The sequence below is a fragment of the Sarcophilus harrisii genome, chromosome X (genome assembly GCF_902635505.1).
Source record: "Sarcophilus harrisii chromosome X, mSarHar1.11, whole genome shotgun sequence".
Lineage (NCBI taxonomy): Eukaryota > Metazoa > Chordata > Mammalia > Dasyuromorphia > Dasyuridae > Sarcophilus > Sarcophilus harrisii.
The window spans coordinates 10,203,831-10,227,704 of NC_045432.1; the positions used below are offsets into that span (position 1 = coordinate 10,203,831).

Here is a 23,874-nt window from a genome sequence, read left to right on the forward strand (position 1 = left end):
ACTAGAATAGGACATTAAATGCATATCATAAAGTTTTAACCTGGAAAAAATCAACAGGCAGCGTAGATTTAGAAAGTATTCAATGCCTTTCCAACTGTTGCTGTCCATGGCCTGTTTCAATAATCTTTTTTTAGTCTTCAAACGGTCTTTGTTCTAGATCAAAAAAGAAAACATGTCTTGTGTTATACATAGATCAACCAGAGTAGGCTCTAGAATAGAATCCAGGCAAGGATCTAGAAAAGATTGAGGCTTTAGAAGAGAATCTAGAAAAGTGTTTTTCTAGAGAGCGGGTACGTAAAATTTACCAGAAAAGAATCTACTAAAATAATTGAGGATCCAGAAAGTAATCTAGAAAAGAATGAGGATAAAAAAATCTAGAAAAAGTCTTATCTGTATTGAGGATCCAGAAAAGAATCTAAAAAGGAAGGGAGGATCCAGGAGGAAGGATCCAGTAAAGAATCTAGAAAAGGGTAAGAATAGAGAAAGAGTACAAATAACAATAAATTATGATATCCCATAAATATTATAACACTTTAATCCTGCAACAAAAATCAACAAGGAGAGTAGAGTTAGGAAGGACTCTATGCCTTTCTAACAGTTGCTTTCCATGGCCTGTTTCAATAATGGTTTTTTATTTTTTACTCATTTAACCCCTTAGTTCTAGAGCCCTCCAGAAAACATATCTTTGTGTTCTAGATAGATCATCTAGATTAGGCTTTTAAAAAAGTACTCAAGAAAAAATCTAGAAAAGATTGTGGCGCCAGCAAAAAGTCTAGAAATATTTTTTCTAGAGAGAGGACCATAAAAGAATACCAGAAAAGAATCTAGAAAAATTGTTGAGGATCCAGCATGGAATCTAGAAAAGAATGAAGATAAAAAAGAATCTAGGAAAAGTGTTATCTGGATTGAGGGTCCAGAAAATAATCTAGAAAAGGGTAAGAATACTACTAGAATAGGATATTAAAATCACTTCATAAGTTTTTAACCTGGAAAAAATCAACAGGCAGAGTAGATTTAGAAACTATTCAATGCCTTTCCAACTGTTGCTTTCCATGGTCTGTTTCAATAATCTTTTTTTAGTCTTCAAACATCTTGGTTCTAGATCAAATGAGAAAACATGTCTTGTGTTGTAGACAGATCACCCAGATTAGGCTCTAGAATAGAATCTAGACAAGGATCTAGAAAAGATTGAGGCTTTATACGAGAATCTAGAAAAGTGTTTTCTAGAGAGTGGGTACATAAAAATCTACCAGAAAGGAATCTAGAAAAAAATTGAGGATCCAGAAAGGAATCTAGAAAAGAATGAGGATTAAAAAAAAATTTAGAAGAAGTGTTATCTGGATTGAGGATCCAGAAAAAAATCTAAAAAGCAAGGGAGGATCCAGGAAGAAGGATCCAGAAAAGAATTTAGAAAAGGGTAAGAATAGAAAAAGGGTACAAATAACAATAAAATAAGATATTTGATGAATATTATAACACTTTAAACCTGGAACATAAATCAACACGCAGAGTATGTTTAGAAGGGACTCAATGCCTTTCTAACTGTTGCTTTCAATGGCCTGTTTCAATAATGTTTTTTTTTTTCTTTTACTCCTTCTTGATCTTTCCAGAAAACATATCTTTGTGTCCTAGATAGCTCGTCCAGATTAGGCTTTAAAATACTACCCAAGAAAAAATCTAGAAAAGATTGTGGCTCCAGAAAAAAATCTAGAAAAAGTCTTTGTAGAGAGAGGACCCATAAAAGAATATCAGAAAAGAATCTAGAAAAATTATTGAGGATCCAGGAAGGAATCTAGAAAAGAATGAGGATTAAAAAAAATCTTGAAAAAGTGTTATCTAGATTGAGGATCCAGAAAAGAATCTAAAAATCAAGGGAAGATCCAGGAGGAAGGAAAAAGGGTAAGAATAGAAAAATGGTACGAATAACAATAAAATAAGATATTCAACGAATATTATAACACTTTAATCCTGGAACAAAAATCAACAAGCAGAGTAGATTTAGGAAGGACTCAATGCTTTTCCATACAACAGTTGTTGCTTTCCATAGCCTGCTTCAATAATTTTTTTTTTTACTCTTTAAACACCTTAGTTCTAGAATCCCTTTAGAAAACATATCTTTGTGTTCTAGATAGATCATCCAGATTAGGCTTTTAAAAAGTACTCTAGAAAAGATTGTGGCTCCAGAAAAAAATCTAGAAAATTTTTTTCTAGAGAGAGGACCCATGAAAGAATACCTGAAAAGAATCTAGAAAAATTATTGAGGATCCAGCAAGGAATCTAGAAAAGAATGAAGATTAAAAAAAATCTAGAAAAAGTGTTATCTGGATTGAGGGTCCAGAAAATAATCTAGAAAAGGGTAAGAATAATATTACAATATGATATTAAATGCATATCCTAATGTTTTTAACCTGGAAAAAATCAACAGGCAGAGTAGATTTAGAAACTATTCGATGCCTTTCCAACTGTTGCTTTCCATGGCATGTTTCAATAATCTTTTTTTAGTCTTCAAATATCTTTGTTCTAGATCAAATGAGAAAACATGTCTTGTGTTATAGATAGATCACCCAGATTAGGCTCTAGAATAGAATCCAATAAAAGCTCTAGAAAAGATTGAGGCTTTAGAAGAGAATCTAGAAAAGTGTTTTTCTAGAGAGTCGATACATAAAATCTACCAGAAAGAATCTAGAAAAATAATTGAGCATCCAGAAAGGAATCTAGAAAAGAATGAGGATAAAAAAAACCAGAAAAAGTTTTATCTGGATTGAGGATGCAGAAAAGAATCTAAAAAGGAAGTGAGGATCCATGAGGAAGGATCCAGAAAAGAATCTGGAAAAGTATAAGAATAGAAAAAGGGTACCAATTACAATAAAATAAGATATTCTATGAATATTATAACACTTTAATCCTGGAACAAAAATCAACAAGCAGAGTAGATTTAGAATGGACTCAATGCCTTTCCAACTGTTGCTTTCCATGGCCTGTTTCAATAATGTTTTTTTTTTTACTCTTTAAAAACCTGAGTTTTAGATCACTCCAAAAATCATATCTTTGTGCTCTAGATCATCCAGATTAGGCTTTAAAATAGTACCCAAGAAAAAAATCTAGAAAAGATTGAGGCTCCAGAAAAAAATCTAGAAAAAGTTTTTCTAGAGAGAGGACCTATAAAAGAATACCAGAAAAGAATCTAGAAAAACTATTGAGGATCCAACAAGGAATCTAGAAAAGAATGAAGATAAAAAAGAATCTAGAAAAAGTGTTATCTGGCTTGAGGGTCCAGAAAATAATCTAGAAAAGGGTAAGAATAATATTAAAATAGGATATTAAATACATATCATAACGTTTTTAACCTGTAAAAAAATCAACAGGCAGAGTAGATTTAGAAACTATTCAATGCCTTTCCAGCTGTTGCTTTCCATGGCCATTTCAATAATCTTTTTTTAGTCTTCAAACGTCTTGGTTCTAGATCAAATGAGAAAACATGTCTTGTGGTATAGCTATATTACCCAGATTAGGCTCTAGGATAGAATCCAGGCAAGGATCTAGAAAAGATTGAGGCTTTAGAAGAGAATATAGAATAGTGTTTTTCTAGAGTGCGAGTACATAAAATCTACCAGAAAAGAATCTAGAAAAATAATTGTGGATCCAGAAAAGAATGTAGAAAATAATGAGGATCAAAAATAATCTAGAAAATGTGTTATCTGTGTGGATCCAGAAAAGTATCTAAAAAAGAAGGGAGGATCCAGCAGGAAGGATCTAGAAAAGAATCTAGAAGGGGGTAAGAATAAAAAAAGGGTAAAAATAATAATAGAATAAAATATTTAATGACTATCATAACACTTTCTAACTGGAATAAAAATCAAGGAGCAGAAAAGATTTAGAAAGGATTCAATGCCTTCCTAACTGTTGCATTCCATAACCAGTTTCAATAATCTTTTTTTTAGTCTTTGAACACCTTAATTCTACATCACCCCGGAACACATATCTTCGTGTTCTAGATAGATCACCCAGATTAGTCTCTAGAATAGAATCCAGGAAAGGATCTAGTAAAAATTGAGTCCCTAGAAAAGAATCTAGAAAAAAGTTTTTCTAGAGAGAGTATCAATAAAAGAATACCAGCAAAGAATCTAGCAAAATAATTGAGGATCCAGCAAGGAAGCTAGAAAAGAATGAGAGTTAAAAAAGAATTTTTTAAAAAGTGTTCTCTGGATTGAGGATCCAGAAAAGAATCTAAAAAGGGGGGAGGATCCAGGAGGAAGTATCCAGAAAAGAATCTAGAAAAGGGTAAGAATAATAATAGAATAAGATATTCAGTGAATATCATAACACTTTCAACTTGGAACAAAAATCAACAAGCAGAGTAGATTTAGAAAGGATTCAATGCCTTTCTAACTGTTGCTTTCCATGGCCTGTTTCAATAATATTTCTTTTAGTCTTTGAACACCTTTGTTCTAAATCACCCCAGAAAAAATATTTTTATGTTTTAGATAGATCACCCTGATTAAACTCAAGAATAGAATCCAGGAAAGAATCTAGAAAAGATTGAAGCCAAGAAAATAATATAGACAAGAGTTTTTCTAGAAAGAGTGTGCATAAAAAATATCAGAAAAGAATCTAGCAAAAATAATTGAGGATCCTGCAAGGAATCTAGAAAAGAAGGAGGAACAACAACAACAACAACAACAACAACAAAAAAGAATTTAGAAAAAAGTGCTGTCTGGATTGAGAATCTAGAAAAGAATCTAAAAAGGGTAAGAATAGTAAAAGTCTAAGAATAATAATAGAATAAAATAGTCAATGAATATGTATTTATATGTATTTTGTAGTTACCAAAAAAAAAAAAGGCACTAAGTGGCCAACTTACTCAGAATAGTTTGTAAATCACATTTTCCCCTCACATGAGGCTGTAAGCAAACAAGGTAAAAGCATATGAAATCTGTGTTACAGATACTTTTTTTTATCCACAAGGAAAACTACATTAAAATTTTTTTCATTTGATGTACCTGAAATCTTTATGGATTAGATGTAAAATATATCTTTCTATTTTAAAGGAATTTATGAAGTGCATTTTAAATTTCCTTATAAAAGATTTGTTTCATGCATGTTTGAAAATTTAAGAGGTAGTATAATAGAAATTCTATTAATAAAAGTGCTACAAAGTATTCTAACTTTTTCCATGTTCAGCAAGCTTTCTAGAAAATAGTTTTCTATGTTCAATAATTGAAATCTCCATTTAGCAGATACATGTTAATGCAAAGTATTGACATATATACAAATACAATTATTTAATTAAAATGGTTTTACATGAACAAGAAGTAAGGACATTTCTACAATTGCATATTGTATAGTAGAGGAAATTCTTACTGGCTTCAAGAAAATTTTTCCTGTCCAGGAAATTTGAAATAATACCCTAATAATAATGCTAACCATGCCTCCAATGTTCTTTTACCTTACTGCTTGATGTGTATGTGTGTATATATATCTTTTAGGAAAATACACTTTGACTTTCTTCAAAGGAAAAATCAAAGTCACTTATAATACATCAAGAGGTTGACCACTTAAGTTCCATTCACTCACCTGATTTTCTTATGTCCTCTTGGTCGTTCTGATTGGACAGACATGTGACTTGTGCTGCTGAAACGAGATGCACTGCTAGTTCTTGATACAACTGATGCATCACTTACATCACTGTCTGAAGATTTAGTGGAAATGTTGTCCGCTCCTCGATGATGATCTCTCCCCGAGCGATACTGTTAACACAGATCATCAAACACACAAGAAGTTATGAGCACAAACACAAAGCAATCTCTTCTTTTTTTTCTTTCAGGATTCAAATTTTTCACAGGAACACACTGTTTAGAAAAAACTCACGGTACTGTTTCTAACACAAAAGTGAAAAACAATTACCCCAAAACAACAGTTCAATTTATACAAAATTATTTGTTTATACAGATGACATTAAAACATTTTTAGAATATTTTAATGTTAGTCATTAAGGCTTTTATATTAGATGAGTTGTATTGGGGGAGGGGAGGAGAAAACAGAAGGAAAAATGTGAGTGGAGAGAGGAAAACAGTGAAAGAAATATAAAGATTTTGTTTAGGGTTAGGGTTAGGGATTTTGATTTTCAAATGAAAACTAATCATTATAAAATGTCTAATTGTATTTACAAAAGCTAAAGTACTATTGATTTCTTTGACAATTTGCTTTCCACTATCATGTTTCTGTGAAAACAGTATGATGCCTAGAAGCCAAATTATCACATCACCATCTTAAAACTCTCGAGACATCTCTAAACCATATCAAAGAATTTCAGATAATTTTAAGCTTACTAGAAGAGCTCAATATAATTTATAATGAAATTGCAATGATCAAATTGATATTTGTTTACAGTAGTAAAGCTGCTGTTTTCTAAAGTAGTCAGAAAATAGTTTTTTGATTAATTTAATATTCTAGTGAATAGATGGGGAAATAAGCTTACATATATATATATATATATATATATATATATATATATATATATATATCAGCTACTAAACAGCACACTCTGTTAATCACTTTACAAATATTATCTCATTTAATCTTTACAACAACCCTTTGAGAGGTTATTATACTCATTTTACAGATGAGGAAATTGAAGCAAACAGAGGTTAAATGACTTGCCCAGGAGTCAAACTGAAGAGTTTGTATTTAATTGTGGAGACAACCGAGACAAACTAGAATTTATTGAATAGGGGACCCATATGGTAAGATCTGTGTTTAAGGAAAATTATAAGGAAACACTTAGTAAAACTTCTGAATTTAAATGTAATTTAGATTATATTTTGCATGCAATATGAAATAAGTCAAATGAAGTTTGAAGCTATCTGTTGAGAGGACCAACTGAAGCAAAGGGTGTAAACAGAAAATATCAAATATAATAGATTATTTATAGTATCCATACAATAAATTATTTTTTAAAAAGTTAATTGACTGAGACATAAATGGAAAAATAATTATATAAATGGAGCAGAGCAAAATGTGGTCAGAGAAAAGGATAAGGTCTCAGTTTGTGGTTGCTTTAATATTATAAATATGTAATATTATTCTTCTAGGAAACAACAGAACTAATTTCAGAATACATATTGGGTCATTTTCTCAGTTAGCCAGACACAGTGCCAAATAAAAGATGCATCAAATGCTTACAGTGTTTAACATTCAATATACTAGTGTTTCTGGAAAGTGGCTCTAATGAGTGTTAATTAAATTAGTTCTGATTTTTCCCCCAGACATTTATTAAGCCTTTGCTATATGCCAGATATCATGATAGGCACTAGAGATATAAAGGCCAAAAACAATTTTTGTCCACAAGGATCTTATATCAGAATGAGGAAGACAATGTCTCAATAAATAGATCTGTTTAAATAAATAGATACATGTGAATTATATGTAGAGGAGTTGGAAAGAAATCTTAAAGACAAAGAGTAGAAGGAGTGAGGAGGATCAGAAAAAGCTTTCTGAAAAAAGATGGTGTTGGAACTGAGCCTTAAAGGGAGCCAGGGAATTTAAGAAGAACAGGTTAGGAAGGAGAAGGAGCATTATAAGCATGGTGCACAACTAGAGCAAAGGCAATGGAGATGGAGAGCAACTGTGCGTAAACTAATATAACTGGCTTGTAGAGTACACAAAAAGAAATTTTAAAAAAGACAATTGGAAAGATATTATTTTATATATTCAAGATAATATTTAAGACACAGTTGAATTCAATGCAACCTATAAAAATAGACCTAGTCATAGACAATATCTTAAACTTTATTTTCTGAAATTGTTAAATTGATATACTGATATTAATTTTTATTATCTAATTAAATACAAACTATAAAATACTATACAGTATTTTATGGAATAACTATGGAATAAGCATGTTCCTAAATCTGTGTTTAAAGCAAGCATAAATATTGAATTATATTTTGCCATTGAATTCCTTTGTATGTCTTGGAAATACATTTTTAAGGAAACATTTTCTTCATAGTTATAAGCAAATTAATATTGGAGTATTATAAGTAGCTTCTTACTCTTACTTCTATAATGCTAAAATGACATTATGAACAATAGATTTGCCCAATTATTTGATCTTCATCTTCAACGAAGCATGTGGAAATCAAAGCTTTTTGAACTAAAAAAAGAACTAGCTATAATCAGTAACAACCCAATGTAATTAGTGCAAAACTGGCTCATGCTCTATTCTTGCTATTCTTCTACATGGTGATCTTACATTGCTCAATCACTTCTATTAATTTTCCTATTTCTTTACTGCTATTCTGGATTTCTTTACCCTCCTGTAAAAATATCATTCAGTCAGTCAACAAATATTCATTAATGGTCTCTTGTGTAACAGGTACTAAGCGCTGACTCACAGCTTGATAAGAAAGCTAGCATACAGATGATTATATACACATAAGATACATTCAGGATTAATTGGAGATAATTAACAAAGAGAAGGCATAAGAATCAGGAAAGATTTCTGGTAAAAATGAGATCTTAGCAGGGACTTGAAGGAAGCTAAGAGACAGAGATGTGGAAAGAGAATGTTCCAAGTCTGAGGGACAGCCAGTTAAAAAGCAAAGATTTAGGAGATGGTGTATTTTGTTCTCAGAACAGCAAGGTCAGTGTCACTGGATAGCAGAATAAGTGGTGGGATGAAGGCATAAGAAGATCGGAAAATGTAAGAAGAGGCCAGGATATGAAAGGCTTTATTTAAAAGCCAAAAAAGAAAGATTTTATATTTGTGTATATTATATAGGAAGTCACTGAATTTTACAGATTAGAAAGTGATCTTACCAGACTTGTGCTTTAGGACTACGTATGTGATAGTTGAGTGGAAAATGGAAAGAAGTAGAGAGGTACTGGTGGTAGAAAAAGCAACCAGAAGGCAGCAGTTTAGGTGTTTAAGATGATGAGAGTCTGCCTTCATCAAGGGTCATGGCTGTATTAGATGATAGAAAGGGACATATATGAGAAATGTTATGAAAGGGCTCTTTCCTATATTTCTGCCAAGCCTCAACTTTAGGTCAACTCCTGACACCTTTACTTCTATTCACTATGCTGAATGTTTCTGGAGCTAAACATTAGCAATTAAATGGTTAGGGGGTTCAGTGAATGCAATGGATAGAACACTGGGCCAGAAGTCAGACATTTACTGATGTTGTTTTGCAAGTCTTCTTTCTAGCTGTATGATCTTGGGCAAGTCACTTAACCCAATTGCTTCAGCAAAAAACAAACAAAGAACAACAAAAACCCTCAATATATCCATATACCGTCCTCCTCTGCTCATACTTAGAGAATGAAGTGGACGTTTTTGTTTTTTGCCAATCTAATTCTTTCTGTGTTGTTACTAATCTTATTTAAGCTCATTTCATTAATAAACCATTCTTCCTCTTCTCATCCATTTCCCATTATCACCTTCAATCTTCTTTTTAAAAGTTGTATTGGTATGATTTCTTTTTACATTACAAATATTTATAATTACCTTCTGTGAAAGCTCTATTGTAAAAAGTCAAATTGATCATAATTAACAATATAGTGACCTCACTTGCATATGCATGCAATATTTTACATCTCTAGCATAAACACCCCCAAATCTTTTAATTTTAATTTTATCTTTATTGGTTTTAGCTTTTTATTTTCAAAAATATATATGCAGAGATAATTTTCAATATTCACCTTTGCAAAATCTTGTGTTCTAAATTCTTTCTCCCTCTCTTCTCCCCACCCCCTCCCTTAGTCATCAAGCAATCCAATATATGTTAAACATGTACAATTCTCCTATACATAATTCCACAATTATTATTCTGCACAAGAAAAATCAGATCAAAAAGAAAATAAATGAGAAAGAAAACAGAAAGCAAGCAAACAACAAAAAATGTAAAAATACTATGTTGTGATCCACATTCAGTCCCCACAGTCCTCTCTCTGGATGCAGATGGTTTTCTCTATATTGAAATTGGCCTGAAATCACCACAAAAAAAGCCATTTCCATCAGAATTGATCATTGCAAAATCTTGGTATTGTTGCGTATAATATTCTCTTGGTTCTACTCACTTCACTTTGCATCAATTCATGTAAATCTCTCTAGGTCTCTCTGAAATCATCCTGCTGGTAATTTCTTATTAAACAATAATATTCCATAACATTCATATACCTTAACTTATTCAGCCATTCTCCAAGTGATAGGGATCCATTCAATTTCCAGTTTCTTGTCACTAGAAAAAGGGCTGCTACAAACATTTTTGCACATGTGGGCCCTTTTCCCCTTTTTTATGATCTCTTTGGAATACAGGCCCAGTAGAGACACTGCTGGATCAAAGAATATGCACAGTTTGATAGTCCTTTGCGCATAGTTCCATATTGCTCTCCAGAATGATTGGATAAATTTATAACTCCACCAACAATGTATTAGTGTGCCAGTTTTCCCACACCCATTCCAACATTTATCCTTATCTTTTCCTATCATCTTAAGCAAGCTGAGAGGTGTGTGGTGGTACCTCAGAATTGTTTTAATTTGCATTTCTCTGAACAATAGTGATTTAGAGCATTTTTTTCATATAACCAGAAATCCAAACCTCTCTTTTAAAAATTGTTTTACTCAATTAGCAAAAATATATTTTTTCACTTCCTGCTCCCCAGTCCTTAAAAAAGAAGGAAAAAAATCTCATAGTCAAAAAGCTTTATAAATTGTAAACTATTTATATACATGCGTGTGTGTTTTTTTCTCTCCCTCCCACTCCTTTAAGAAAGAAAACAAACTCACAAATCAAGCAAGATTCTCAATAGTGATTAAACAAATTACACGTGCATATGTATATATATTTCTTATTTTGCACAATAACCTATCATTTCTTTGTCAAGAGGGATGATCACTTTATTGAATAGTGTTCTAAAAGCTCTCAAAGTTATATGTCTTTACTGTGACATTAATGTATAAATTGTTCTGGTTCTGCTTATTTAATTCGGCATCAGTTTATAAAAGTCTTCAAAACTGTTCATTCTTATAATATTGATATGATAGTATAAATTGTTCTTTTGGTCCTGTTTACTTCATTCAGTATGGATTCGTATGTTTTTCCATGCCTCTTTGAAATAAAATATCTTCATTTCTTACAGTATTCCATTATATGTACCTATTCCTCAACTGGTGGTCATAACTTTACTGCCACTATTTTTTTTTTTTTTTGCCAAAAAGAGTTATAATTTTTTACATATAGTAACCTTTCCTCTTTGCATATAGCCATAGCAGTGGTACTGCTCAGTAACTCTTTTTTTGTAAAATTCCGAATTGTTTTTTGGAATGCATCTATGCATTTATTGAGCCTATCAACAGTGTGTATCAATGTGCCTGTTATCCCACGGTCTCTCCAACATAAATCATTTTACGTTTTTGTCATCTTTGCCAATGTGATAGATGTAATATGGAATCTCAAGTTTGCTTTGAATAGCATTTCTCTCAGTAGTTATTTGGAGCATTTTTTCCTCTAGAGAATGTTAGTTTTTTTTTCCTTGAGAATTGCTTGTTCATGACAATTTTCAGATGAAGAAATTAAAGCCATTTCTAATCATATAAAAATGCTCAGAATCACTATTGATTAAAGAAATGCAAATTACCACAACTCTGAGGTACTACTTCATACCCTTCAGACTGGCCAAGAGGATAGGAAAAGATAATGAATAAATGTTGGAGTAGATGTGGGAAAACTGGAACGCTAATGCATTGTTGGTGGAGTTGTGAAATGACCCAACCATTCTGGAAAGCAGTTTGGAACTATGCCCCCAAAACTATCAAACTGTACATATTCTTAGATTTGGCAGTCTGTACCGGATCTCTATCCCAAAGAGATCATCAAAGAGGGAAAAGGAGCCATGTGGGCTAAAATATTTGTAGCAGCCCTTTTTGTAGTGTCAAGGAACTGGAAATTGAGTCAGATTTCCCATCAGTTGGGGAATGGCTGAATAAGCTATGGTATATTAATGTAATGGAATATTATTATTGTTCTATAAGAAATGAGGAACAAGCTGATTTCAGAAAAGTCTGGAAACACATACATGAACTGAAGTAAACAGAATGAAGAGAATACTGTACAGAGCTAACAATATTATGTGATGATCATTTGTGATAGTTGGCTCGTTTCAACAATATGGTCATTCAAGGCAATCCCTCTAGACTTGTGATGGAAAGTGCCATCTATATCCAGAGAGACATGGAGACTGTATGTTGATCAAAGCAGAGTATTTTTACCACTTGTTGCTGTTTATTTGCTTGGCTTTTTTCTTTCTTGTATTTTTCCCCTTTGATCTGATTTTTCTTGCACAACATGACAAATATGGAAATATGCTTAGAAGAATTTCATATCTACATCAGATTGTTTGCTGTCTTGGGGAGGTGGGAGGTGGGAGAGGGAAGGACAAAAATCTGGAATGCAAAGTTTTGCAAAGATGAATGTTGAAAACTATCTTTGCTTATATCTGGAAAAATAAAATAGAATTGGAAAAAATAAAATATTTTAAATAATGTAGGGGATTGCTTATTCACATGTACTTTGATCAATTCGGAATATTTCTTTTTTTATAAATTTGAATTCATTCTCTAACTGGAGAATGAGATCTTTATCAGAAAAACTTAAAGATATTTCCCACTTAACTGTGTCCCTTTTAAGCTTAGCTTTATTGGATTTCTGTGTAAAAACTTTTAAATTCTCTATAATACAAATTATTTTTATTTTCTATTAGCCCCTTAATCCCATGGCTCATTCCTACCTATCTGTTTTTAAATCTGCCCTATCTTTAAAAAAAACCCCAAAACAAAACCTTTTTTATGGATGTTTTCATGCCCCCTCTAGTTAGCATCCTGTATTATCCCCCTTCCAGAGCATAAGCCAAATGCTATGCCATGACTGTGTATTCCCTGCTTCTACTTCTTTACAATTTAGTTCACTCTAATTCATCCTAAATTAAGCTATAAAAGCGATCTTTCTTAAATCTCTGGTCTAACAATATCACTACCCTATATATTAAACTCTAATGCTTTCCCTTTACCTCCACCATAAAATATGAAATTCTCTGACTTTTAAAAGACCTGCCCCCTTCCTACCTTCTAAGTCTCTTAGTCTCTTTACATTGTACTTTCTTCTGAGTATTCTGATTCAAAGACATAAGACTTTCTCCTTCATGTATCATAATTTACTTTTCTGCTGTGTGCCTTTTCAATGGCTGTCAACCATTTTGGAAAGTTCTGTCTCTTCATCTCCACCTTTCCTGCTTTGCTTCAAGAGTCAGCTCAAATCTCACCTTTCTACCAACTAACTATTAGTATCTTCCAACAAAAATTACCTCTCATTTTGTCTCCATTTTTCTAGTATGTACATAGTTGTTTCTTTTTGTATCCCCGAAGAGAATGTAAGCTCCTCAAGGGCAGGAACCATGTTTTCCTCCCTTTCTTTTTATTCCCAGCATTTGGCACAGTGCCTGACATGTATTAGCAGCCAAATAAGTACTTATTGACTAAAATACATTTCTAAAATGGAACTCATTACATTTACCTTCAAATCAATCCTCCTCATTTCTTCTATGTGCAAAATGTCTGCCACATTTTAGGCACTTAATAGATGTTTGCTTCTGTGTTGATGAAAGCACCATTCTTTAACCATCTATGTTTACACCTTCAACTCTTTCCTCTCCTTCAATCTTATTAGTTAATCAATTACTTTTTCTGCTTCCATATCATTTCTTCTATCCACTAAGGCAGTCTTAACCTAGCTCAGGGCCATATTACCTCTTACTTGTACTATTTTATTAATTTAACTGTTCTCCCTTCTCCTATGTTTCCCTCTTCCATTTCATCCAACAAAAAGCTTACAAATTGTATTTCTAAAATACAGATGTGACCATGTGATCATCCTACTAAAAATTGTCAATGGTTCCCTTTTGTTTTCAGGGTAAAATACAAATCCCTACACTAAAGTACCCCACAGTCAGGCTCCCAACTATCTTTTGAATTGTAGTTCTCAACCAGATAGTTATATGTTGTACCTTACATTCCAGCTCCTACACCCACACCAGCTCTACAAAGAAGCTCTCCATTTCTACATGCATGTTTCTTCACTTCTACCTCATTGAATTTCTAGATTTTTTTAAAAGTACAGATTAGGTGCCCCTCCTGTACAATTTTTAGGCTCATTCTCCAAGTTGTTAGGCTTCTTTTCTCTAGAAATTAGTTTCTATAACTTTGCATGTATTTTGTATTTGCCCATTTTTAGACATCTTCCTTAAAAACAAGCGATGTTTTGTTTTGTTCATAGTACCTAGTATATAGTAGGAACAATATATGTTTGTTGAATTAAATTTACTCATCAGTCTCATATTCTGGTCTCTCGATCTACCATGCTACTGAAACTGTTCTACAAAAGTTATCATTGGCCTTTTTATTTCCTGAGCTATTGACTTGCCCCCATCATCTTGCAAACTATTGAAGCATTTGATAGATGAGATTATCGGCTTCTCATGACAGAAAAATTGCTCATATGATGAAAGAAAATTGTTAATATCAAATGAAACATTAAAAATGTCTTAATGATCTTAGTGCTGTCAGAACTTCAATAATTTCTTTACCTTCCTACTCTTAAGTTATTTACTCTCAATTGCTCTTCTATACCTTAGGATTTCACTTTGTAAAGGAACCTAGCTTAAGGTGGATCTAAGTTCCTAATGTTCTTGCCTCCTTACTAATGGAATTCATGACATGAAGGGAAAAGAGCAGAATGAAGTAGTTTTCTTTGCTTATATTGCCAAGAGTAACTGGGTGTCGTGGTCAGGTTTTACTACCTCATATTATATCTCTTCTCCCTTTTTTCCTGAAAGTTTAAGAACCTGATACTATAAGTCCACTGTGGAAACATTCCTCAAGGTGGTAAGGGTTAAGGTTAGTAAGGGTTACTCTATTATCTCAATTAAAGATGATTTATTCCTCCATTTATGACTGATTTTTCCAGGACTTGACCCTAAATATGTTGTGCTCTCTTATATTCATTGCTATTACTCTACTAGTTTCTGCTCTTATCTGACAGTTCCTCTTTCACTGATTTGTCACTGTCTGCCCACTCTATAAATCTTAGCTCTTTTCTCTGGTGTCTCTACTCTTTTTCTTGTATGAATTCCATGAATTCGGTTAACATCATTCAATATTACTCCCTGATCTATATATACAGATCTAATGTATTTCTTGAATTCCTCTTCTGTATCATCATCTATACATTTTGTTACTACCATAAACTCAGCATGTTCAAAATTAAACTTAACTAAAACCATCTTTTACTGTCTTTCCTACTAACTTTGCATTTTTATGTATCTGGAACTACTATCTTCTTAATTATGCAAGCTTAAACATTCAATCATTAGTGATTTTTCCTTTCCTCTCATACTTCATATCCAATTCACTGACAAGTTATGCTGATCTTACATTTCTCACATCCTTGTCTATCTCTTCATTCACACTTTAGTATGAATTTAGCCAGTTTAGTTCAGGCACTTACCACCTTTCATTTAAACTCTTATAATACCCTCAAATTTGGTCTCTTAGTCTTATTTTCTCCTCTCTTCAATCCATTTTTCACATAATTTTGCTAAAATAATCTTTCCTAAAACATAGGCTAAATTGTACATATCATTTGCTCAAAAACTTTTTTGTGAATCCTTATTGCCCCTAAAATAAAATACAGATTCCTGCACCTGGCATATAAAGGTTTACAATCTAGCTTCAATCTACCTTTTTGGTCAGTCACATGACTTCCCTTTGTGCATTCTAGAGCCAATCTATGCTGCTAGAGTTTCCTTATTTTCATAGAACTGGAATGCATTTCTTTCTCAACTTTGCCTTTTAGAATCTTTATTTTACTTCAAGCTTTTGCTCAGATGTTATATGTGAAGGTTAATGCCCCTTCAAATATTCTCTCTCCTCACATTTTCTAGAGCATTGTGGCTCCTTCTCTTTTTTTTTTTTCTCATAAGAAATTACTTTGTATTATATTTATCTGTGGATAACTCTTGTTCACACACAGAGTTATGTGCAAATTCCTTGAAGGTAAGGACCTTTTCACTTTTTATCCTTGTTTCTCTCAACCTTGCATACCACAGGTACTTAATAAATGTTTACTGAATTTCCAGCCACATAACCATGGTTGGTAGTGCTATAAAATATTGTCCTCAACATCCAGACAGAAGATTGATCCAGGTTGGAAAATGGCAAAGGATAGGAAAATATTTGTTCTCCCTTCATTATCCAGAAGAGTATTTATGTAATTCTATCTTAGGAAAAGAAAGGAAAATTAAGTTCATCCATTCATAATAATAATTATAACTTTCAGTTATATAATGTATAAAATTCTATTTTCATAATAACTTTGAAAATAGATAAAAACATTTTATACATGAGGAATTTGAGGTTTAGAAATTTTATATAACTTGTTAGTTACCCAACTGAAGGGACAGAATTTGACTTCAAATCTATATTTTGATTCAAAATTCAATGATCTTTCCTATTGTACTTCAGTAATTTTTAGCTCAATCATTTTAATGCTAAAGAAGAAAATTTACTTTTAGAATATTCTCTTTTTGCATCATACGGTTATCTGAGCTAATATTTTATTTTTTTTGTTATAGCTTTTTATTGACAAAATATATGCATGGGTAATTTTTGAACACTGACCCTTACAAAAACTTCTGTTCCAACTTTTCCCCTCTTTCCTTCCACACCTTCCCCTAGATGGTCGGTAGTCTCATACATGTTAAACATGTTAAAGTAGATGTTAAATACAATATATGTATACATATTTATACAGTTATCTTGCTGTACAAGAAAAATCGGATTTAGAAAAAAGATAAAAATAACCTGGGAAGAAAAACAAAAATGCAAGCAAACAATAACAGAAAGAGTGTAAATGCTAGGTTGTGGTCCACACTCATTTCCTAGTGTTCTTTCACTGGGTATATGAGCTAATATTTTAAATATAGTTTTAAGCTATGGTTTTCTCAGTAGCAATATGTGGTTGTGAGAATTATACTAAAAAGGAAAGCTAAGCACTGAAAAAATCAATGATTTTCAATTTTGTGCTGGAGCAGACTTTTGGGAGTCTCTTGAACATCAAGAAGATAAAATAAGTAAATACCTAAAGAAATTAATTCAGTGTATTCACTGAAGCTTAAATACTTTGGCCACATAATGAGAAAACAGATCTCAGTGGAAAAGAACCTAATAATGGGAAAGATTGAAAGGAAAAGGAAAAGAAGGATGAGAAGGATAGATAATGCCATGAAAACAATGAATATGAAATTGCACAGACTTCAAGAGATAGTAGAAAAATTGAAGGGCTCAGCATGCTGTTGCAGTTCATGGGATAACAAAGGGTCAGACAGGACTAAATGACTGAACAACAAAAATGTGATTAGTGCTAAATTACGTATCTACCACTTGAAATTCAAGTCTAGCTAAGATTGGAGAAGATCATTTTCAAACTGGAGAGTGCTAATTTTTGCAGCCACAAATAAGGAAGACTATCTACTAGACATTAAGCAGGGGAATGTTTTTACTTCAATTAAAATATAGCTCCTATGTTGAAAGTTCAATAGCTCCCAAAATAAACATTTTCAGTTTTTGGATAGCTCTTAATTATGAGGACACTGATATTTACATTGAATTCATGTTTACTTCCTTTGGACTTGATTATCTCATCCTTCTACTCAATCAATTCCAGTGGCTTCCAGGATTAAATCCTGTTTGGTATTCTAAATCTTTCTCCTCCTTTCCAGTCATCTCTTTCCTTACATACAATCACGTATTCTGAATTTCAGTGAAACTTGTCTTCTTACAATTCCTCAAAGAAAATATTAGCACTCCTTTCTGGGCATTTTCATTAGCTGTCCTCAATATCTGGAATGTTCTACATCCTTATCTCTGGCTACTGGCTTCTCTGGCTTCATTCAAATCCCATCTATAATCCCACATGCTACACAAAGCTTTTCTTAATCCCTTCCCCCTACTCCTCTTATTTCTACTGTTTTCCCTCTCTTGGTGAATCACAGTGTATTCTCTGTATAGCTTTTTAGTACATATTGGTTTTCAGTCATTTCAGGTATGTCCAGCTCTTCATGATTGGCAAGGATACTGGAATGGTTTGCCCTTTCCTTCTCCACCTCATTTTACAGATGAGGCAAACAGGGCTAACTTGTCCATAATCACACATACGCTAAGAAGTATGTAAAGTTAGATTTGAACTGAGGAAAATGAGTCTTCCTGACTCATTTGTCCAACACTGTGTCACCTAGCTACTCTAGGTTATGGATTGTTGTTTGCAAGTTGTGTCCTTCCCTAATCTATGGACTTTGGGGGAACAAGGATTGACTTTTTTTTTTAAAAATAACTTTTTATTGACAGAACCCATGCCAGGGTAATTTTTTACAACATTATCCCTTGCACTCACTTCTGTTCCAATTTTTCCCCTCCCTCCCTCTACCCTCTCCCCTAGATGGCAAGCAGTCCTATACATGTTAAATATGGCACAGTATATCTTAGATACAATAAATGTGTGCAGAACCGAACAGTTCTCTTGTTGCTCAGGGAGAATTGGATTCAGAAGGTATAAATAACCCAGGAAGAAAAACAAAAATGCAAACAGTTTACATTCATTTCCCAGTGTTCTTTCTTTGGGTGTAGCTGCTTCTGTCCATCCTTGATCAATTGAAACTGAGTTAGATCTTCTCTTTGTTGAAGAAATTCACTTCCATCAGAATACATCCTCATACAGTATCGTTGTTGAAGTATATAATGATCTCCTGGTTCTGCTTATTTCACTCAGCATCAGTTCATGCAAGTCTCTCCAATCCTCTCTGTATTCATCCTGCTGGTCATTTTTTTTTAATTTAATAGCCTTTTATTTACAGGTTATATGTATGGGTAACTTTACAGCATTGACAATTGCCAAACCTCTTGTTCCAATTTTTCCCCTCCTTCTCCCTACCCCCTCCCCCAGATGGCAGGATGACCAGTAGATGTTAAATATATTAAAATATAAATTAGATACACAATAAGTCTCATGACAAAACCGTTATTTTGCTGTACAAAAAGAATCAGACTCTGAAATATTGTACAATTAGCCTGTGAAGGAAATCCAAAATGCAGGTGGGCAAAAATATAGGGATTGGGAATTCAATGTAATGGTTTTTAGTCATCTCCCAGAGTTCTTTCTCTGGGCGTAGCTGGTTCAGTTCATTACTGCTCCATTGGAAATGATTTGGTTGATCTCATTGCTGAGGATGGCCAGGTCCATCAGAACTGGTCATCATATAGTATTGTTGTTGAAGTATATAATGATCTCTTGGCCCTGCTTGTTTCACTCAGCATCAGTTCATGTAAGTCTCTCCAGGCCTTTCTGAAATCATCCTGTTGGTCATTTCTAACAGAAAAATAATATTCCATAATATTCATATACCACAATTTATTCAGCCATTTTCCAATTGATGGGCATCCACTCAGTTTCCACTGCTGATCATTTCTTACAGAACAATAATATGCCATAACATTTATATACCACAATTTACTCAACCATTCTCCAATTGATGGGCATCCATTCATTTTCCAGCTTCTAGCCACTACAAACAGGGCTACCACAAACATTTTGGCACATACAGGTCCCTTTCCCTTCTTTAGTAGTAGAAACACTGCTGGATCAAAGGGTATGCACAATTTGATAACTTTTTGAGCATAGTTCCAAATTGCTCACAAGGATTGACTTTTGCCTTTCTTTATATCCTCCACACTTGGCACAATGACTGGCTCCCAGTATTTGCTTAATTAATTTGCAATCTCAGATCCTAAATTCACACACACACACACACACACACACACACACACACACCCTTCCCATTTTGTTAACCTTTTAATTCCCATGATGTTTAACACCCTTTCCACACTAGCTCTTTCATACTCAGTGTAGAGAGCTGAAACTCCAAAAAGGTATGCTTGAATCAGACAATGGAGCACTTAAGGCTAATTACCTATTCAATGTGAGACAATGACTGTATTAGCATATGTTTGGATAAATAGCTCTTCCCACTGTTGGTGCTTTCTGAATATCATAGGCAAGGATTGGAGGGTGGAAGGACAGAGGATAGAGTCACTTGTCAGCAGGATGAGGAGGAGAGAAGTTGGTGACTCCGGACTCCCAAATCCAGCATTCTGCTTGGCTGCTTCTTTCACTCCTCCCCCTAAAGACCAAGGACTTTGATTTATCCTGACTCTGGCTGACCCTGAAGCCCTCCAGAGAGCTAGCCCATACTCTACATGCAGGAATAATCATATTTTCAGATAGTCAGGTCTCACCTTTTCCAAAAAGAATTCAGTGCTATGGTCTGAAATAACCTTATCCTTCCATCTTTCCCAATCTTTTTTCTTCCTTCTAGGGCCACCTGCTACACATATTTTTCACTGCCATCTCTATTCATTCCAATCCTTCCCCTCTTCCTAATACACTATCCTTTACTAGTTCTGACCCCCGAAAATGTGTCTATTCTAATGGAGCTTTTCTTTTCCACTATTATTTCATCAAGTCCAGTGGTTTCAACAATCATATTTATACAGATGATTCCCAAATCTAAGTAGCCATCCCTCATCTTTCTTCTGAATTTCATTTTTGCAATACCAAATACCCATAATATTACTTGCATGGGAGTGCCCCATGGATCTCAAACTTAACATATCTAAAATAGAATTCGTCTTTTTTTTTTCTTAAACCCAACCCCTTCCTAACTTTTTTATATCTGTAAAAGGTACCATTGTTTTTTCATATATACAAGTTTGCAACTTGATTATTTCCACCTTTTTCTCTTTCTCACCATCCATATCTAAACAAATGCCATGATTTATTCATTCTAATTTCACTTCTTCATTATGTACTATATTATATTGTCCTACCATTTTTTGGTCCTCTTTACCACTTTTGCTGGTTGATTCTATCAAGCCAAAGGTATTTTATTCTATGTAGTCAACTGAGTTATTGGGTGGATAATTGAGAACCATTGTGTTTTAAAAAATGATGTTTTGGGTTGGTCTAATTTTGGGTTTTTGTATGGAGAAATAGTAAATACTTGATAGTTACATATGCTGAAGGGTAGTGTCTGGTAATTTATCCTTTGCGACGGGTAGTTTTTTTGGCAATTGGCATTAAATGATTTGCTCAGCGTGACACAGGTAGAAAGTGTTAAGTGTCTGAGAGTACTTTGAACTCATCCTCTCATTGGTTAGTGGTAATAATTTTTGCTAATAGCTCAGAAATCACTTTGACAATGCAACAATCATATAATTAGGTATGGCTATATTACATTGTATAGGAATTATTAGTTCTGATTAGAATGAGAGCAGGAGAAATACCAGCAGATTTGGCAGACGGTTACATGTAACTGATGCTGGAACATGACACAATTTGAACCGTTTTACAATTATTCTTCAACAATGATACTTGTATGAGGATGTATTCTTGTGAATTGTGATTTTTTTGTACAAAGTTGAAGTATTCTTAATCAGTTTCAATTGATCAAGGAAAGAAATTTAAGCTTACTAACCCAGAAATGAACTTCTTGGGATAATGAATGTGAACTAGTAATATCATTTTGTAATAAATACAAATTAGGGGATATTTTACCTTTGAATCCAATTCTTCCTATGAACAAGATACTGTTTCCCTGACACAATATTATATCTAGATATATGTCTCATGATATAAAATGTATTAGGACTACTTGCCATTCTAGGGAGTAAGTGGAGGAGAGAGGAAAATCGAACAAGAATATTGAAGGTAATGATTTTAAAAACCAAGGCATGCTCTGTCAATAAAAAGTTACAATTATTTTAAACATGTGAATTAGAAGGAGAGACCTGATTCAGGGAGAAAATAATATAGTCTTTGTATATGTAGGGAATGAAAGCATCTTAACAGTGGTATCAATACAAGTAGAAAGCAGCATAATCCAAAAAAATGATTCATCAGGCTGCATATCCATTATAACTGAAATATGTATGCATTATTTATTAATATAATTAAAATCAGAAGAACTATTTTACTAGATATGGAAACTTGAAAATATCATTGCTGATGTGACCATGGCATGTTTTTGACACCTTTGTGTATATATATCTAAAGATTAAGTTGAAAATATACATAAAGATACAACTGAAGGTTATTATTTTGAATTTTGACTTGTTAGGTAAAACCTAAAAATTTTCAAAGGTCCCTCAAGCATGGGTCCTGAACTTTACTTCTTGTAGATGATGAATAGTGAATTGAATTTTGTGAGGAGGAAGAATTTATATTTTGGATGCTGCATTACTTATTTTCCAAATATTATCTTTGATAAGCATACATAACATTAGCATACTATCAGAAGAAATAAAATACATTAACATTATCATACTAGAAGACAAAAGGAAATTGAAGCAAAATGGAAATATTTGTTTGGAGAAGCAACTGGTTTTTTTTCCCTGCATACCAAAAGGCAACAAGAAACATTATTTCATGAAACCTTTTTTCATATCCTACTGAAGGTTCATGCTAAACGTAAGCAAAATAAAACACCATGAAAATAACTTCAGCTAATATATCAATATCTATAACAGGCATGAAGGGCTATATAAATCCTATTCTTCACAAAATCACTAAGTCACTATATGCCTTTTTACTTGATTTCTTCATTGTGGCAGTGGGCAAAGGAAAGGATGATGAAAAGCATGTTGGAAAATATGATTCAGATAGAAAAAATGAAAGCTTCTAAAAACATATAAACTACCTTGAATTCTCATATTTTTATATAAATACTGTATTAAAGAAGAGAATTGATATGGGCTAAACATAGTAAGTCTGAAAAACATCACACAAATTAAAGTGACTATATCTTAACAAAAAGGAAATTAATATAATTGAAATTTTGACTTGATGTAAGGAAAAACTATCTAACATTTCGAGTTAACCAATGGAATGGTCTAGATAGAGATAATCAGTTCCTCCTGAGTAGAGATCTTTAACTACAGACCTTTGTTGTGGAGGGAATATTTTTTGAGGTGTGTGTTGGACTAGATGGCTGCTAGAGTACCTTCCAACTTTGAAAGCATATTATTCTTTGATTAAGGACTAAATGAAACACATCACAATCTACTGTCTGCATACAGTCAGATCATTAACTATTTAGTGCAAAAGTTAAAAAAGTCAACATCAAAACAGATGGATAATTATAAAAAGATAAAAATGCCTACTATGGTACAAATGTTACTGATAAAAAAAACTCAATCACAAAACACAATTAATAAAATGGTCTAATGATATCAGAAACTGCCTTATCTAGCAACCCATCAGATAAGAAAACAAAGCCACTGGCAAAACACTACAGAGGAGGATGCTCCTGGAGGATCATGAGATAGGTTGTCTCATAAAACAGTGAAAATACATTGAAGGCAAAACAGTTTACAGAAATGGTGGTATGAAGAGCTACATCACTCTAAAAGCTTTCATAAAATGAAGCTAGCAGGAGGACAACAAAAAGACAGGTAAGAGGGGTAGCTAGTTGATGCAGAGGATAGAGCACCAGCCTTGAAGTCAGAAGGACCTGAGTTCAAATTTGATCTCAGACACTTAACACTTCCTAGTTGTATGATGCTCTACAAGTCACTTAACCCCAATTGCCTCAGGAAAAAAAGACACATAAGAATTCAGATTTTTGGCATTTGTATAATGTTCCATTATAAGAACTACCCTACTTGATTTTAAATCTTCAGTCATCAATATGATCTATTAGGAAATAGAAATGGCA

At 33.1% G+C, this 23,874-nt stretch overlaps 1 protein-coding gene across 1 annotated transcript in view; it reads right to left on the minus strand.

Annotated features, from left to right (window-relative positions):
- LOC116420307 overlaps window positions 1–23,874 on the minus strand; it is a 95,833-nt gene that overhangs the window by 11,829 nt on the left and 60,130 nt on the right. The window contains exon 3 of the mRNA XM_031944743.1: window positions 5,575–5,747. Coding sequence (XP_031800603.1) covers window positions 5,575–5,747 — 173 coding nt within the window. The remainder of the gene's footprint in view (window positions 1–5,574; window positions 5,748–23,874) is intronic.